Below are 17,645 nucleotides of genomic sequence, written 5' to 3'. Positions count from 1 at the left end.
GCCCTCAGGGACTATTAGGCTGGGAATAGTTCTCCTCAGAGACAACTTAAATGTAAAATTATCCCATGTCCTTTAAATACTGTTAGCCTTTGGTGCAGTGATTTTCATCCAGCTCGAGTAATTTGACATTAAAAAAAAAAAAAAAAAAAGGAACCAAATTAAACCAGATGCTTGGCCTGAGCAGGGCAGGAAATATCACTGGACTGGAAACCTGTGCAGTTTTTCATCAGCACAGAAGTGCAGAACTCAGTCTCTGTGACCCTTTCACTTGGATTCATGCTGCAGATGAAACCTGCCAGGTCAAACCCCCTGCAGGTTGGTGGCAGAAGGGATGCAGAGCCCACCCCTGCTCAGCTCCACCACTGCTGCCTTGCCTTCCCCATACACCAGAGCTGTTGCCCTGGTGGAATGTGCAGAAACACACAAATAATAATTTTTTTCCCCCAGGCAAACAGGGGAAGTGCTTCCACACCCCATTTCTCCATAGCTGGAGGCACAGAGATGTCAGAAGGGAATCTGCACTGGCTGCACTGATGAGTTCCCAATTTCTGGCTGAAAACATCAGCACTTTCATTGCTACTGCTCTGATACTCATCACTCCACTCTGGAAGGGCTGAAGAGACAGAAAATCCATGAGCAAAGGAAAATCAGGTGTTTTCTTTCCACAGAGAAGACTTTTAGAAGGAATTGGAACTTGAATTTTCTTAGGGCTGCCCAGACCAATGAATTAAGATTTTGGAAATGTTGTCTCCTGACCCTCTCTTCCTTGCTAAAGAGTTCAGTGCTGTCCTCTGATGGACAATTTTCAAATATCAGGAGGTTCTGACCCTAAATCCTGCAGGAGAAAACGCAGCTTTTCTTTCAGTGGCACGGAGGGAGGATGTGATGGGCAGAGAACCAACCCCAGAACAAGGGACACTCAGCACATGCTGAGCCCATTCCACCCAGGAATTCTTTCATCCACTGCTTGGCCAGGTTCTAAGCAGCCCCTGGGGGTCCAATCTGTGGGGAAAAGTTCTGTTTGGTGCGTGGCTGTGTTTCTGGGTTTTTCTGAAGGAGAAGAGAACCTTCCCAGAGCTCTGGGGACATTTTAGTGGTGCCTGGGGATGTGTTCAGGGAGTTGGTGTCCAGGGCAAGGGAGGAAAGGGCAAAGCAGCATCAGGACCTGTTCCTCAGGGCTGGGAGCAGAGAGGATCTGCTCTTAGCTGTGTGCTACAGGGTGTGTTTTGTTTGTGCTCCAATCAGACTGAACTTCCTACAGAAAATACATCACTCCTTGCACACTGAGCTGCAGGAGGCTCAGGAGCTGCCACAGGGAGGAAGGGAGAAAACTCTGGCTTCATGCAAAACACAAAGTCTCAGAGCAAACAGCCCCCAGGAGGGCAAATGCTCTTTGTTACCATCAAAAAAAAAATTAAAAAAAAATTAAATACAATTTGAAGCTACATGGTTTTGCTCAGCTTGTAATCAGGGCTTAATGAAGAGTGGCAGTCCCTGTCTGGAATTCAGGCAGGTAGATGTAGCTTGCCAGCATCCAGCATCCAGCAGAGCTTGGAAGCTGCTAGGCAGCAAAATAAAAATTAACTGATTCATAGTAATAATAGTAGTAGTAGTCATAATAATGATGATGATGATGATGATAAGAATAAGAATAAAATAAGACAAGAACAAGAATAAAAGAATAATAAGAAAGAATAAGAATAAGAAAAGAACAAGAAAAAAGAATAATAAGAATAAGAATAAGAACAAGAATAAAACAAGAAAAAGGAATAAGAATAAGAATAGGAATAAAGAAGAAGAATAAGAAAATAAGAATAAGAATAAGAAAATAAGAGTAACAATAAGGATAAGAATAAGGATAAGGATAAGAATAAGGGTAAGAATAAGAATAGAACAAGAAAAATGAATAAGAATAAAGAAGAAGAAGAAAATAAGAATAAGAAAATAAGAGTAACAACAAGGATAAGAATAAGGATAAGAATAAAAGAATAAGAATAAGAATAAGAATAAGAATAAGAATAAGAATAAGAATAAGAATAAGAATAATTCTGAAGAAGAGCAGGCAGTGTGTCCTGTGTGTTCCCAGGCAGGCAGCCTGGTGGGAGCCCAGCAGTTCCTCTGTCCCTTTCTCAGACATCAAATGCTTTTTTATTTTTTTTTTTTTTTTTTTTTTGCTTCATAACATTACAGCTCCCAGTACATCCAGGTAGGAAACAAACCCAGAGCTTTTGGTGCTCCCCAGGGCAGGGGGGGTCTCTGGGCAGGTGAGAGCATGGGGCTGGGAGGTGGTGTGGGACATGGTGAGACCCAGGGCTGGGTGACAGGGGGGGTGCAAGGACCACCACCCACTGGTGTCCACACAACCTGCACTGGTGAGCAGTGCAAAGCTAAAGCTAAAAGCAGCCAGAAGCTAAAAACCTCCAAAAATCCTCAGCCAAGGCTAAGACCTCCCCCTAGGTGGACTGACAATAGAGCTGATACCCCAGAGATAATTAAAGGAATTAAACCCCAGGGCAGGAGGAAAGCAGGGGACATGGGAAGCAGGGGACGTGGGAAGCAGGGGACAAAGTAAATCCCCCTGGCACATCCCTCCTGGTGCCTGCGTGTGGAATTCCCATCCCCATCCCCAGGAGCTGAATCCCTTCAGCCAAAGAAGTGGCCCTGGGGGTCTTGGGGTGTGTTTTGGTCACTATTGGGGTTTTGGGTCAGGGGGACCCATTCCCTCCCTGAGCAGCCTTCCCTCCAGGGATCCCTTGGTTTCACAGAAGGTCCCAACTACACTGGAAGAATAACACAGTTCTAAAGAGAAGTCACTTCTAGATTTTTTTTTTTCCCCACTCAGCTGTTTTTTTTCAGGTTTCTCCTTCATTTACCCAAATGTGGGCAGCTGCTGTCTCAGCTCTGTTGCACTTTTTTGTGCAGTGATTTCACCAAATCACTGATGGGGCTCCCAGTGCCCACCCCAACCACAAACCTTATGTTCAGGTGTTCATAAAGACTTCTGGACTGGAACTGAAATGCCCATTGTCAGAATTAAGCCATTAAAAAAAAAAAAAAAAAAAAAAAAAGGGTGTAAAAGCAGCCATTTATCCTCAGTAACAAAAAGGATTTTGAAACAATAATTTCCCTGCAAACACCTTCGTTGTTTTGCTTTTGTGTCTTCTGAGACTGCTGCTGGAAAACTAAAAAGTTTTCATGTCTCACCATGCCCTGAGAAGGCAAAAGGTGCTGAAAACAGAAAAATTTCTTGTTCATTACAACATGGCCCAAAGAACCAAGTGGTTCCCAGCAGCCTCAGATCTCCCCTGGCAGTAAATGTCATTTTGATTTCCAGCAGCCCCATTTGATCACAAATCCCTATTGATTTGTCAGCAGATGCACCACCACGTGCCCATCTTCTGACCATGCTGATTTTTATCTTACAGAGGTTGTTTTCAAACTGCTGTTATTTTTAAGCTCTGCCAGTTGGTTGGTTTGGGAGTGACACTTGTTGTGACTGCCTTTATTTACAGGCAAACCAAATGGAGAGGTCCTGAGCCTTCAGAATCTAAATTATTGCTTTAGCCCAGCACTGGCTTTGCTCTGCTGTGCTCGGGCTCCCAGCTGCCCTCTCCTGGAATAAAAACCAAAGAATCTCCAATATTAATCTGTCTGAACTGCAGAAATGCTTTGGTTTGTGCTGAGTGTTCTGAGCTGGTGCCTGACTCCCCTCTGCTTCCTTCATTCCAGATAATTGATAAGAGCAAGAGGGACCCTTCAGAAGAAATTGAGATCCTCTTACGATACGGGCAGCACCCAAACATCATCACTCTGAAGGATGTGAGTTGGCTTGGAGAAACCCAGCACCCAGGGAACCTCAGGGTTGGCCTTGGACACTGCCAGGGATGGGACAGCTCCCTTGGGCATCCTGGGCACCCAGGGGCTCAGCACCCTCACCCCAAAGAATTCCTTCCTCATGTCCAACCTCCATCTCCCCTCATCCATCTTAAACCATTCCCCCTCATCCCATCCCTCCAGGCTCTTTTCCATGTGATTTTCCACACTGGATCAGATTCAGAGTGAACAGAACCAAATCCTGCTGGTGCCCAGTGCATCGTGGTTTGGATCTTAGAGAAATAAGTTTAAAAATTCCAGTTTTCCCTCAGGAAAGGTTCACCCGGGGTGTCAGAGAGCAACTTAAAATCTGTGCAAAAAAAAAAAAAAGGGTTTCCTCTTCCTTTCCAAAGGCATTTAGTGCTGCTGCTGAGAACACCACCTGTTAGTGCCAGCCAGTTAAAGATTGATGAGGTTGTGAAGATAAAGGTGAAGGACATAAAGATAAGGAAATGGCCATCTTCCAACTTAGCCCCAAAAAAATGATGTCTTTTACCTCTTGCAACTGAGACCGAGGGGAAATCCACCTTGCAGCTGATGCCAGGAGTGTGTTCAGCAGAACTGCAGATGCAGGCTGGGTGGTGGCACTGGGTGCAGGGATCCAACAATTCCTTTACCTGGTCGTGAATCCCAGGGAATTCCTGCTCCTGGAGCTGGGAACTGGTACCCTGAGGAGGGGAAAGCAGGAACACTGCTGGGAAGGGGGCTTGGGGAGAGCCAGCAGACACCCACAGGCTGTGTGGTCAGCTCAGGGGAGCTCAGGTCCTGTGTGGACACATCAGGAAGGAACCATAGATAAAAAAATAACTGGTGAAGAAAAAGTCCTTTTCTGCAGCTGCCTTTCCCTTCCCTGCAGCTTCCCACCCCAGTGAATCACAGAATCCTGGAACTGGCTGGGTTGGAAGGGACCTCAGAGCTCACCAACTCCAACCCTTGCTCCACTCCCCCCGTGGTTCCCAGCCCATGGCACTGAGTGCCACATCCAGGCTCTTTTGAAATATCTCCAGGGATGGAGAATCCACCCCTTCCCTGGGCAGCCCATTCCAATGGCTGAGCACCCTCTCTGCAAAGAATCCTTTCCTAATATCCAACCTAAACCTCCCCTGGCAGAGCTCCAGCTCTGCCAGGGGAGGTTTAGGTTGGATATTAGGAAAAAATTCTTTAGTCTGTGCCCTCTTATCCTACTGATATCTGCCTGACCCCCCCCTGGCTCCAACCTCCTTTCAGGGAGTTGGAGAGAGTGATGAGGTCTCCCCTGAGCCTCCTCTTCTCCAGCCTCAACACCCCCAGCTCCCTCAGCCCTTCCTCACAGGACTTGTGCTGGATCCCTTCCCAGCCTCCTTGCTCTTCTCTGGACCTGCTCCAGCACCTCAATCTCCTTCCTGAGCTGAGGGGCCCAGAACTGCCACCCAGGGCACCAACCCTCACCCAACAGCTCCTGAAGCACCAGTCTGGTTCTCTCTTTCTTTTCCTATTTATTCTCTTGCTCCTGCAGGTCTATGATGATGGGAAATACGTGTACCTGGTGATGGAGCTGATGAGGGGAGGGGAGCTCCTGGACCGCATCCTGCGGCAGAAATGCTTCTCGGAGCGGGAGGCCAGTGCTGTGCTCTGCACCATCACCAGGACTGTGGACTACCTGCACTCCCAGGGGGTCAGCTTTGCTTCTCCTTTCTCTGGGGTTTGGTTTTGGAGGGTTTTTTTTTTTTTGGGGGGGGGGGGTGTCCCCACCAATCTGCATAAAGTTCGACTTGAGAAAAACTTCACCGGAAAACAAAAAAATCAGACGAAAGAAATGCCTGTGGGTTTGCTCCTCTGAAATGTAAAAGTGGTTGGGTTTTTTTTCCCCCCAAATAACCCCCAAATTATTTCTTTTTGCTCATAATTACATTTGTGAAACAGAGGTTTTGTAGCCTTTCCCCAAATGGCTGCAGCTTGAAGTGGTGCTTTCATTCCCCAGCCCCACTGCTTTTCAGTGCCTCCTGTGCCTCGCTGTGTTTTTCATTATGATTTTTCCTTTTTATCCCACTTATTATTGCAGCCCCTGATCCTTGAGCAGGAGTTCAAATAAAGATAGGTAGCAAAGCAGCTGCTCCCAAGGAGGAGGCAGTGATGGGAGAGGCTGCTGGCAGGGCTGGGCTTTGAAACCCAAGCTCTCTGCAGACAGCAGTTTGGAACTCTCTCCTCTCCACTTCTTTTCCACTTTTCATGACTGTTTTTCAGCCTGGCTGTAACAAGGCAGGGCTGGTTCCCCACCTCTGAAGAGCAGCATGGCTGGTAGGACAAGGAAGGGTTTGTGTGACTGCATTTGGAAATGAGGGGGGAAAAAACCTCAGCTCTCCCTTCAGGTGTGAGTCCCTTACATGGGCACTCACAAGCAGACTGAGCTGGGGATATTCTGTCTGGAGAGGAAAAGACTCTGAGGAGACCTTATTGTGGCCATCCAGTACCTTACAGGGGCCACAGGAAAGCTGGGGAGGGACTTTTGAGGCTGTCAGGTAGGGATAGGACATGGGGGAATGGATTCCAGCTGGAGGAGGAGAGATTGAGGCTGGATGTGAGGAAGAAGTTCTTCCCCATGAGGGTGGTGAGACCCTGGCACAGGTTGCCCAGAGAGGTGGTGGAAGCCCCATCCATCCCTGGAAGTTTTTAACTTCAGGCTGGATGGGGCTTGGAGCACCCTGGGCTGTAGGAGGTGTCCCTGCCCATGCAGGGGTTGGACCTGGATGAGCTTTGAGGTCCCTTCCAACCTTGGTGGTTCTGTGATCCTAAGACACATCCAGACCTCCTTCCCATGGCAGGATTCCTCCTGCACCATCCAGCTGAATATTTAGGGCCACTCAGAGACCAAGGGGTTTGTACAGCAGCCCCCTGGGACCTCTCCCAGGAGAGGTGTCCCCCAGTAGAGCCCCAGCAGAAGCTGCTGAAGGGGTTATTTCTGATTTCAACAGACTTCAGTCCTTTGTTTTCTTTCATTTGGCCAAGGCTTATGAAGAGCTTCTTTCCAAAAGCTCCACGATCCCTGCCTGGGTTCTGGACTGGCAGCCAAGCCTTGGATGCTCCCCAACCTCCTCTCCTCTCCTGTGCCTCCAGGTTGTGCACCGAGACCTCAAGCCCAGCAACATCCTCTACATGGATGAGTCGGGAAACCCTGAATCCATCAGGATCTGTGACTTTGGCTTTGCCAAGCAGCTGAGAGCAGAGAATGGGCTGCTCATGACCCCCTGCTACACTGCCAACTTCGTGGCCCCAGAGGTAGGATCCCATCCCCAGCTGGGAACCATCCTCTGGGACATTCCCTGCCTGCCCCTGCTCCCCTTGGGGTGTCCCCTGGCAGAAGAAAACCCTCTCCTCGTGCTGGCACACGCAGTACTTGGGCTTCTTGTTGGGATAAATATCTTTTTCCTGGTGCACTGGGATGGGATGAGGCTCAGGAGGGAAGTCCTGATGTCAGGAATAACTCGCCAGAAAAACCCAGGCATGAATTTCAGGTGCCACCAAACTCTCTTTTAGAGGGGACCCAGACCCCTTTATGGGTGGGGAGGGCTTCAGCACCCATTAAAACAGGACCCTCACCCTGCTGAAGTCAGCAGGAGCATCCCTGTTGGCTTCACTGAGCTAAGAAGCATCTCTCCCCTTGGGCTCTGCTCCTGCCAGTTCCCTCCCTTCCAGGGGAGGTAGGAAAAGGTTTTCCTGCTTTCAGAGGTGAGGGAATGGGGGACACCCAAGCAGCTGAGCCATCACCACCTCCACCCCACTGCTGAGCATCCCCCAACCACCTCCTCACACCAGATCTGGGGTTCAGCCCTGGGAATGCCCGGGTACCACTGCTTTTTGATGCTAAAAAACCAGCACTGGTGGTGAATTAATTTTTGTCTCTCTCCTCCTCTTCCCCCAGGTCCTCAAACGCCAGGGTTATGATGCAGCCTGTGACATCTGGAGCTTGGGAATTCTCCTGTACACGATGCTGGCAGGGTGAGTGCAGAGCCCTGCCCAGAGCTCAGCACTGGTGAAGCCACCAAGGAGTCAGGGATGGAGCCACCAAAGCCTCTGACACCATCTCCCAAATGTGCTCAGCTGGGGCAGCCCAGAACAAGGAGACCAAAGACCTGGAATTCAGTTTGGGCAGAATGCAGGAATGGTTTGGGCACCCAAGAGGATGGGGAGGATTTTAACAGCCCCTGGGTAAAGCTGCTCAGAGACCTCAGCTCCTAAAGGGCTCACTCAGTGTGGGAGAAGTGTGAAAGTTTCACACTGAGAGGAGTGTAGGGGTGTGAAGAGCCCAAATATGTTCACCCCATCCATAAGGGGCTAGGCATTCACTTCTATCAATACATGGAGTCTCTTCAGCTTCATTCTCCTCCTGGTGTTGTAATTGAGGTGTCTGAGCAGCTTTTAGAGGCTATAAAAGAAACCAAAAAAACAGTTTTCAAATGCAACTCGGAAAAGATCCTGCAGAAAGGACAGAAAGCAAATTAACAGAGCAGCAAGAGCAGCAACAGTTCATCCTCTTCCCTGGCATTTCACTGAAGGCAAAACCATCCCTTATTCAAAAAGGTATTTGGAAAAAAAAAAAAAAAAAGAAAAAAAAGAAAAAAACCAAAACCCCCCACAATCTACAAATGTGTTGGGTAAAATTAAATCTCAACACAAGAGAAAGAGACTGAAATTAGCAGTGAAGGGCAGCTAGGAATAAGATGCAGTGGATGCAAACCCAACCTGGAGCTAGCAGGCTCCTGCATTTCCTCTCCCTGGTGGCTGCAGGACAAGGGTTCATACTCCTTATGGTCACTGTGGCCATCCCCAAATGCAGCCTGAATCTTTCCAGTGACCTCTCACAGTTCCTTGATCTGCTCCCTGGTCACTCAGCTGTGACAAGAAGCTTGGATTCATTCCCAGATTTGCCCAGAAAACAAAGAGCTGGACCCCACCTTCCTCTTCCTCGTTTCTCTTGCCTCGTGGATTACAGAGAAGGTGCCAGGATTTGCTGCCCCGAGTACAGATGTGTCCAGCATTAGCTGGAATATATTGGGACCTTCTGGGATCTGCTGGCATCTCCAAAAACCCTGGTTTTAGTTGTCTAAAGATTTGTAGAGCTGCACAACCAGAACCAGGAAGCTCAGATCAAGGCATTACCCAGAGTCACATTTGTTTAGCTGATTACATTTAAATGTGAAAAAAAAAAAAAAAATCCCAATATATCTGAAGCTGCAATACCCCTTTCCCAAGCCAGTGGGTGTCACAGCACCCAGCAGGTGCCTTTCATTTGTCTCTCACTTTTTCCCTGCACTCACAAAAGAGCAAATGAGAGGAACCCCCAGAGCTGGGAGGTGCAGATTGTTGGGTGCCCTCTGGGGGGGTCGTGTTCTGCCTCCCCAGAGGAGAATCAGAGGGAACTCAGTGTTGTTGGCAGCCAGGATTTTATTCCCTTCCCATCAGAGAGGGCTCAGGTCTGGGATGCTGCAGGGGGATCCAGCCCTCTGGGCAGCTCCAGGCTGCAGGAATGGTGTGGAACTCCCTGGGCTATCAGCCTGGGTGGAATCTGACCTGAAAATGCAGCAAAGGAATGGGATGGGCTGTGAGAAGCCTGCAGGTATCTGGTTTGCCCAGAACACTTGTACATTGTGGTTAACCAAGTACAGCAGAATAATTTATAGAAAGTTCTTTATTATTTTTTTTTTTTTTTCAGAACCTGATTTTTTTCTCCTCTGTTATTTTTATCCTTTCTTGCCAAGGTACTTCTCTTGGCAGTAAAGCAGATCTGAAACTACTGAAGAGATAAAAAACTGGTCTGCTCCTTAAAAAAGTGTGTTTCCTTCCCCAGAAAATGAAAACAGGACAAAAATTAAAAAAAAAAAAATTGAGGAATCAGCCTTTCCCTCTGCAGAACAAGTTTAGGATGAGGAACCCTATCTGGGGAGTATGGTTTGGGTAACAGGGAAGCAGCAATCAATGTCCCTGCTCCCTTCTGGAAGCAAATCCATTGGTGCAGGCAGCACAAGATCCTGGGAGCCATGGACTGGCAAATGATACTGGGGTTTTTTTCTATTTTATTTTCTTAAAACCAGGTTCACTCCTTTTGCAAACGGCCCAGATGACACCCCAGAGGAGATCCTGGCCAGGATTGGGAGTGGCAAATATGCCCTGACAGGAGGGAACTGGGATTCAGTCTCAGATACTGCAAAGGTCAGTGGAAGATTTCTCAGATTTTTTTTTTCCCTGCTCTCTGGAAGAGGCTTGCAGCCTGCAATTGGGACAAATCCAGGAGAGAGGGAGGCAGAAGGGTTATTTGTTTCTCAGTGGTTATTTATTTCTTGTGAAATCAAAGCCCAGGTGTTGCTGTGCCTATCACTCCACCTGCAATGGTGTGTCACTAATTCTGTATTCTCATTCCTTAAATTAAAGCAGAATATAGCACCAGCAGTTGTGAATTTAAATTAAATTTAAATCTGGAGATTTAAATAGCACAAAATTTTTTTTTTTTTTTTTTTTTGGTGCAATTAAACTTTTAAAAGAAATGGAGAGTGGTCAAGGGCTCTAATTGATGGTCCATGTGTGGGTAACCTTTTTGGTCCTCAAAGTGGAGCATCAGAGGCATTTAATTACCATTTTTCACTCCTTTGCAGCCCTCAGTCTCAGCTGCCACAAAGCTTGGGAACCCCAGAGATAAAATTCATCTGATTCTGAGATTTTTGGGCATGAAGCTGAGCACTGGGCTGGGAGGGAGATGGGCAGGGCAGGCAGCAAGCTGGAGGTGCCTGGCATTAATCACAGGCTGACAGAATTCAGAGATTCCTGCAGGTGGTTTCAGTTTGAGCAAATTGAGCAACTTCCAATGGCAGCACAGGGCAAGGTCACCCCACAAAACCTGGAGCCCCCCTACTCCTTTATTTGTCTCACTGCCAGCACCTGGGGGCCTGACAAGTTTTTATCAGGTGTCCTGGTTTGAAAGGAAAACCTTCAGACCTGGCAGAACTGGGATTTTTGGTCACCTGGATGTTAGATTTTCTATTTTTTTTTTTAGTGTAAATTTCTCTTGTAAGCAGGCTCTGGGGTGAGCCAGGAGGTGCCTTCAGATGGCATCTCCAGGAGGAGGTCACCAATAATTAATAAACTTCCAATAACCAATAAACCAATAACCAATAAACTGAAGACCCTCCCTGTTATCTTTTGACTGGATTAGCAGCTGAGAGCTGGGGATTACACCTGGAAATCCTAAAAAACAAACCTCACAGTTATAGAGCAGAGAAGCATCTCCCAGTGCCCTCCTTGGGCCGTGCTGGTGGTGGCAGTGCCACCCAGGGGACCTTTGCCAAACCTCTCCTGCTGCTCACTGCTTTTTTCCTCCCTCTCCACCCCAGGACATCGTGTCCAAGATGCTCCACGTGGATCCCCACCAGCGCCTCACAGCAGTCCAGGTCCTGAGGCACCCGTGGGTTGTGAACAGGGAATACCTGTCCCAGAGCCAGCTCAGCAGGCAGGATGTCCACCTGGTGAAGGTACCTCCTGCTCCTGCCTTTCTGTCACCACGCAGGGACCTGGCAGAGGGACTGGGGGGACCATTGCCCCAGTCTGATTTTGACCTGGGAAGGGTTTTTTTTTAGAGCTGTCTCCTGCTTGGTGTCCCCCACCTCAAGCCTCATCCTGGTGGGGTCTCTGGGGATGTCCTGCTGTACCCTGGTCCCCCTGCCAGTCCCCATATTGTCCTCATTCCATGGGAATCCATCCCTGGATGGGTTTTTGGGAGCCTAAGAGGGGGTGGGAGGTGGGAGTGGATCTCAAGCAGTGTTTTCTCCTGCTCTGTCCCAGGGTGCCATGGCTGCCACCTACTTTGCTCTGAACAGAGCCCCCCAGGCCCCCCGTCTGGAGCCCGTCCTCTCCTCCAGCCTGGCCCAGAGGAGGGGGATGAAGAGATTGACTTCCACCAGGTTGTAGCAGCCTCTGGGGAACCCACAGCTCGGTGTCTGAGAGCTCCATCTCCACCTGCAGAGCAGGAACTTCTGGGGCAGGACCAGCAGGAGCTCAGCCTCAGGCAAAGCTCTCCTTTGCTCCACCATTTCCTCCACATTCCAGCCCAGGTTCCCAGTGGAAGGATCCCCTGAGGATGTGCCAGCTCTGCCACCAAGCAGCTCTGTTTCCTGACTGAGATGAAGCCAAACACAGTAGGTGTGCTCCAAAACCCCCACCCCAAGTACTACTTTTTGAGTCCCCCAGGTGTCCCGGGGCAACGCTGGTTTTGTTTCCTTGCTGAAGAAAAGGACTTTCTTTTTGTTTTTTGCTGGGAAGGACACAGTGGGGTCAGGATGCTTCCAGCTGGCCCGGGATGTGCCATGAGGAGGTGGCTCTGCTGGGCACCATCTGCTGCTCCCCTCCCAGCCCAGGATGAGGGAAGGCAGCAGGGACCTGTGGATAATTCCTGACCTGAAATCAAGGGTGGGACACGAAGGGGAGAGGGCAGCCAGGGGTGGGGACACCTCCTGATCTCAAGGAATGGTTTGCACTTTGTCCCTGCCCTCCCTCTCTGGGATGCAGCCCCAGGGCAGGTCCCACAGCACCCACTGGGTCCCCCAGAGCAGAAAAACCTCTGGGGGAATTCTGGAGGCTCAGGAGACTGTGAGGAAGCACTGGTGGAAAACAGGGTGTGAGCAGGAGGCTGAGGGGTCCAGCAGAGCAAGACCCCCCAGCACCCTGGGGTCTGCAGAGAGCACCCACTCCTGAGGGGCCCAGCTGATGCTCTTACAAGCTTTAATAATAATAATAATAATAAATTCTGAGGAGAAACGGGAGGAAAATGCTCTGCTTTTATATTTATCTGTCTGTACATGTGTATTTATATACCTAGGAACCAAAAGTTTTGTACCCCAATATCTGGATTTTTCCAGGTTCAGGGAAAGAAAAGTTTGTTGAAATGGTCTCAGCAAAAACAAAACAAGACAAAACTGGACCTTTCTTCTCATTCCCTGTTTCCAGAGCAAGTGAGCAAGGGTTGTGGTGCCAGATGGGAGCTATTTTTTTATTCTTTTTCTTACCCATCTTGGCTTCCAGTGGTCACAACTGACCAAATCTTTGTACTGCTGTTCTTAATTTCATTTTCCAAGTAAACTTCGTCACCTCAGATGCTTTGTGGGAAAAGCTAATTGTGCTATGTTGGGTTTGTTTGTTTTTTTTCTTTTTCCTGTCGTGAAGGTGGGATAGGGGGAAAAAAAGGCAAATGTGAAGGTGGAGCTCGATATGGTAGAGAGATGGTGCCTTTTCCTGCTGGGAAGTGTGTGTGTGCATCCTGGGGCTGAACTGGGATCATTGCCTCAGGGGAAGAAGGAGTTTCATTTGCTGAATGCTTCCTCAAACTCTCTGTTCCAAGGTCACCTGGAGTCCTTGTTGTTTGCATTGGTCTGTTTTGCTTTGTTTAATTTAAATTTATTCTTTAATAATTTAAAATCAGTATTTAATGTTGAGGTTCACGTGCTGGGCACAGGGGGCTGCAGCTCCCCTTGGCACCCGTCTCTTTTTTTCTAGAATAAAAAACAAAACAAAAAAAAAGCTGTGAAACCACAGAGTGGCTGCAGTGGCTCAGACTGATGTGTGCAAACCCCTGCCGGGTGGGAGGGGGGTGGTAAAATGTTCTTTTTCTCCTCTGTGGGGGCTCGGTGGCAGTGGGTTTGCTGCCTTTACGCTTTTCCTCCTGCGTCTGCCAGGGCTGGGGGGGTCCTGGTGGAGCCAGAAACTGCCCAGGCTGCTGCTTCCTGGGAGAATGCAAGAGGGGCATGAAGGTCATTGAGAGGTCAGAAATGGGATGGGGTGGAAGGGACCTTAAAGCTCCTCCAGTCCCAACCCCATGGGCAGGGACACCTCCCCCAGCCCAGGGTGCTCCAAGCCCCATCCAACCTGGGCTGAGACCCTGCCAGGGATGGGGCAGCCACAGCTTCTCTGGGAAACCTGGCACAGGGGCTCAGCACCCTCAAGTTAAAGGGTCCAACCTCAATCTCCCCTTTCTCTCCAAGTTTTAACCCATTTCCCTCCTCCTCTCCCTACCCCCCCATGTCCAAAGCCCTCCCCCAGCTTTCTTGGAACCCCTTCAGATTTTGGGGGTTGCTCTGAGCTCACCTGGGAGCCTCCTCTGCTCCAGGCTAAAGGTGACCCGGAGGGAGGGTTGGGTTTTCTGGGATTTGTTCTGTTTCAGCAGTGTCACTGTCCCTGGGCAGGGGTGATGTAAATACCAGGGGTAGGGTTTGGGTCCCCTGGGATTTCCTGGGCACCTTTCAGTGCTGCAGTTTGCTTTCTCCCCACAGCCATGGGCAGCACTCCAGTCCCTCTCTGATGTGCCCTGTCCTAATTCTCTGAGCATTACTTTTCCAGGTGAACATCCTGAGAGGCTGCTGCTCCTCCTGCAGTTGGATGGTTTCAATGTCTCCCTGGCTTAGCTCTGGCTGACCCCCCAGCTCTCACCCCACAAGGTTTGGGCCACATACATAAAATAGATGTTGATGCTTGTTAATAACTTCCTAAGCCTACAAATCCCATATAACATGGCTTGTGTTGTCCAGGCACCAGGTGGAGAAGAGCTGACCACTGTCCCTCCTTAATTGTCACTTGTTTAAAGTCTGGTTTGGTTTGGGTTTGGGTTTCCAAGCCAGTTTTACCAGCAGACAGCATTCCCAAAGCCTGACTTTTTCAGCAAACCACCAGTGACCCTCACAGACACTTTGTGATCAGCCCTTACATCTCAAAAAAAAAAAAAAAAAAATTATTATTTGTCAACAGATGTAACTCTGGTACACCCAAACCCCTCCAGACAAGGTGTGGCCATTGCAATGATGCCAGGGCTTGGATCATCCCCTGGAGCACTGTGGCCACAGCTCTGGTGTCACCTCTTCCCCACACTGAGGTGTGGGATGGGAGGGATGCTGGCTGAGCATCCCTGGAGAAGGACAAGTCCAGGCTGCTGAAAACTCACCCCAAGTTCATATAAACTCCCAGCAAGCAGAGTGGGAAGGGCCACAGAGGTCACACCACGGAGAGATGGAGCTGTTTGCATTTTTGCCACCTTTGACTTCTATGAAGGGGATGGGGAAAAAAAAAAAAATAAAAAAAAAAAAATCTGTGATTCTGTGGAGTGCTACAGTGTTCTGGTAGGAATAAGGAAGCCAAAGGCTACAGAGCAGATTACTCCAGCAGAAAAGGAGGAATCTTTGCTTTTACCAGAAAGTTCCTTTCACTCAGGTGTTTTGCAGCTGCACCTTCAGCAAGATGGAGCAGAACCACCAAAGCAAACATTTAAAAGCCAAGTTCTCTTACTGCCTATCTGGAAACAGAACCATCAAGCAAGAGCCAGGATCAGGTCTCAATGCTAAAAGCCAGGCAAGCAGGTATTCTTTATTTAAATAAAATAAAAAAAAACTTCAATAATATTAATAGATGCTTTCTAACAGTTCATGAGGAAAAAAGGAGAATGTCCAAGCCTATTTTCTTTTTTTCTCCTGCAGGATACATCCCAATCCCCTGGGAGCATGGGTTCTCACCTCCTGGGTGACTTTCCCCTAAACCCCTGTGTTGCCCCAAGACACTGGGGCTGAGCTGGTTCTGGTGCCTCCAGTGCTGGGCGCAGGAAGGAAGGAAGAGCCCCCCCTGCCCGGAGCAGTGAGCATCCTCTGCTCCTCTGAGAGTGAGGCAGGACAGAAATGCTGAAACTCCAGGAGGTGAAAAGTGAGAACCTGACCACGCACAGAAATCAACCCCCAGTGCTCAGGGGCAGCAGCAGGCTGTGCAGAGCAGGAATGTTGCAGGTTCCCTGTTGTTAGCACTGCCAGCCTCATCTTTGCCAAACTTCTGAGCAATGAGCCTGAACTTTGCATTTCCAGGTGCAGGAGGATAGGAAAACACCCAGGGCAGGCAGGCAGAGAGCTGCTCACGTGTGGCAGCACAGCCCTGCACCAGGCTTCTCAGCCCCAAAGGAAGAATTTGGCCCTTTGGATCAGGCTGTGTTGTGCAAACCACGATGTTCAGTACTGACACAGCTCCTGGGTGGCTCTGGGCTCCTTTCTGTCTCCTGTGTGGCTGAGCTCAGGGCCAGTTTGCAGAGAAAAGGCAAAGGAGGAGAAGGCTGTGAGAAAGGAGAGGTCTGCAAGGAGGGGCTGGGAATCAAGCGTTTTGGAAGTGCAGGAAACAGGATCCAGGGGCTGAAAGGGTTTGTGATTTGCTGCCCAGGGCCAGTTCTGCCCTCCCTCTCTCCTCTTGTATCAGTACCTGCTGAGGGCAGCCTGCAGCCATCAGGGAGGGAGGGAGGGATGGAATGATGGATGCATGGATGCAAGACAAGAGGGCACAAGAGGTCTCAAGTTGTGCCAGGGGAGGTTTAGGTTGGACATGAGAAAGAATTTCTTTCTGGAGAGGGTGCTCAGCCATTGGAATGGGCTGCCCAGGGAAGGGGTGGATTCTCCATCCCTGGAGATATTTCAAAGAGCCTGGATGTGGCACTGAGTGCCATGGGCTGGGAACCACGGGGGGAGTGGAGCAAGGGTTGGACTTGATGAGCTCTGAGGTCCCTTCCAACCCAGCCAGTTCTAGGATTCTGTGATTCTATGCATGGAGGGAGGGAGGGAGGGATGGGGACCTCACCTCTGCAGGGCAAGAGCTGCCTTGTGGGTGGGCCTGGGAAGAAACCTCAGTGCTCTGCTATTTCTGAGAGAAGAGAGGAAGGAAGAGAGAGAAGAGAGGAAGAGAAGGAAAGGAAAGGAAAGAAGGAAAGGAAAGGAAAGGAAAGGAAAGGAAAGGAAAGGGGAAAGGGAAAAGGAGGTACTTGTAGGATTTCTGCTCTGAGCACAGGTACTCTCATGCATCTGTTCTCCTGTCAGCTGCTCCTTCCTCCTCTCACTTCTCTCCTTCCTTTCTTTCTGTCTCTAACAGAAATGCCCCATCCTCCTCCTGTGGTCTCCCTGCTCCTTCATCACTAAGACCTGTCTGTGTCCCTCTCCTTTCTCCCCTGCTCCCCACCAGGAATTCTTCCTCCTTTCCCTTCCCAGCTCCTGCCTTGCGGGTCCCTTAGAGCCCCTCCTGGCAGGCAGCCCGATGGCTCCTCTACACCCCTCTTCATCAGCCCAGTGGTTTTCTGGAGAACTTCAGTCATAGAGAAGAACATCCAAATGGGAAAAAAGAAAAGAAAAATTAAAGAAAAAAGAAAAATTAAAAAAAAAAACAACTTTCTCTTCTGATTCCTCCTTTAACATGACCACGATCAGGAATCAGCCAAGTCAGGCACTGTTTGGTAAAGGCTGCAGGCTGAAGGAGAGGAGAAGCAGAGATGTTGCCTGGAAAGCCCCACAGAAGAGCTGAGGAGCAGGGGCTGGGGCTGGGGGCAGCTCTGCAGATTCACCAGAGAGTGCTGGGGATGCTGACCCCACTGCCTGGGCACAAGAGGGGAAAAAGGGAAGGGCTGTGCCAGAGGCAACACTGGCTCAGGGCCACTCTTGGGGGAGGAAATGGCTTTGCACCAGGGCTCAGGCTTTACACTAGAGCTGAGGCTTTACACCAGGGCTCTGGCTTTACACTAGGGCTGAGGCTTTACACAAGAGCTGAGGCTTTACACTAGAGCTGAGGCTTTACACCAGGCCAAGGCTTTACACCAGGCTCAGGCTTTACACTAGAGCTGAGGCTTTACACCAGGGCTCTGGCTTTACACTAGGGCTGAGGCTTTACACAAGAGCTGAGGCTTTACACTAGAGCTGAGGCTTTACACCAGGCCAAGGCTTTACACCAGGGCTGAGGCTTTACACCAA

The 17,645-nt window shown here is 49.4% G+C and overlaps 1 protein-coding gene across 3 annotated transcripts in view; it reads left to right on the top strand.

Annotated features, from left to right (window-relative positions):
- Nucleotides 1-13,010, top strand: part of RPS6KA2 (ribosomal protein S6 kinase A2) — a 157,442-nt gene extending 144,432 nt beyond the window's left edge. For all 3 annotated transcript variants that reach the window (XM_071738827.1, XM_071738826.1, XM_071738825.1), the window contains exons 15-21: nt 3,730-3,819; nt 5,369-5,527; nt 6,967-7,128; nt 7,772-7,848; nt 9,942-10,059; nt 11,235-11,372; nt 11,683-13,010. In XM_071738827.1, coding sequence (XP_071594928.1) covers nt 3,730-3,819; nt 5,369-5,527; nt 6,967-7,128; nt 7,772-7,848; nt 9,942-10,059; nt 11,235-11,372; nt 11,683-11,808 — 870 coding nt within the window. In that variant the 3' untranslated portion in view covers nt 11,809-13,010. The remainder of the gene's footprint in view (nt 1-3,729; nt 3,820-5,368; nt 5,528-6,966; nt 7,129-7,771; nt 7,849-9,941; nt 10,060-11,234; nt 11,373-11,682) is intronic.
- Nucleotides 13,011-17,645: the final 4,635 nt, after the last annotated feature.

The sequence above is a fragment of the Heliangelus exortis genome, chromosome 3 (genome assembly GCF_036169615.1).
Source record: "Heliangelus exortis chromosome 3, bHelExo1.hap1, whole genome shotgun sequence".
NCBI classification, from domain to species: domain Eukaryota; kingdom Metazoa; phylum Chordata; class Aves; order Apodiformes; family Trochilidae; genus Heliangelus; species Heliangelus exortis.
This window is presented reverse-complemented; position numbering and strand designations above follow the sequence as displayed.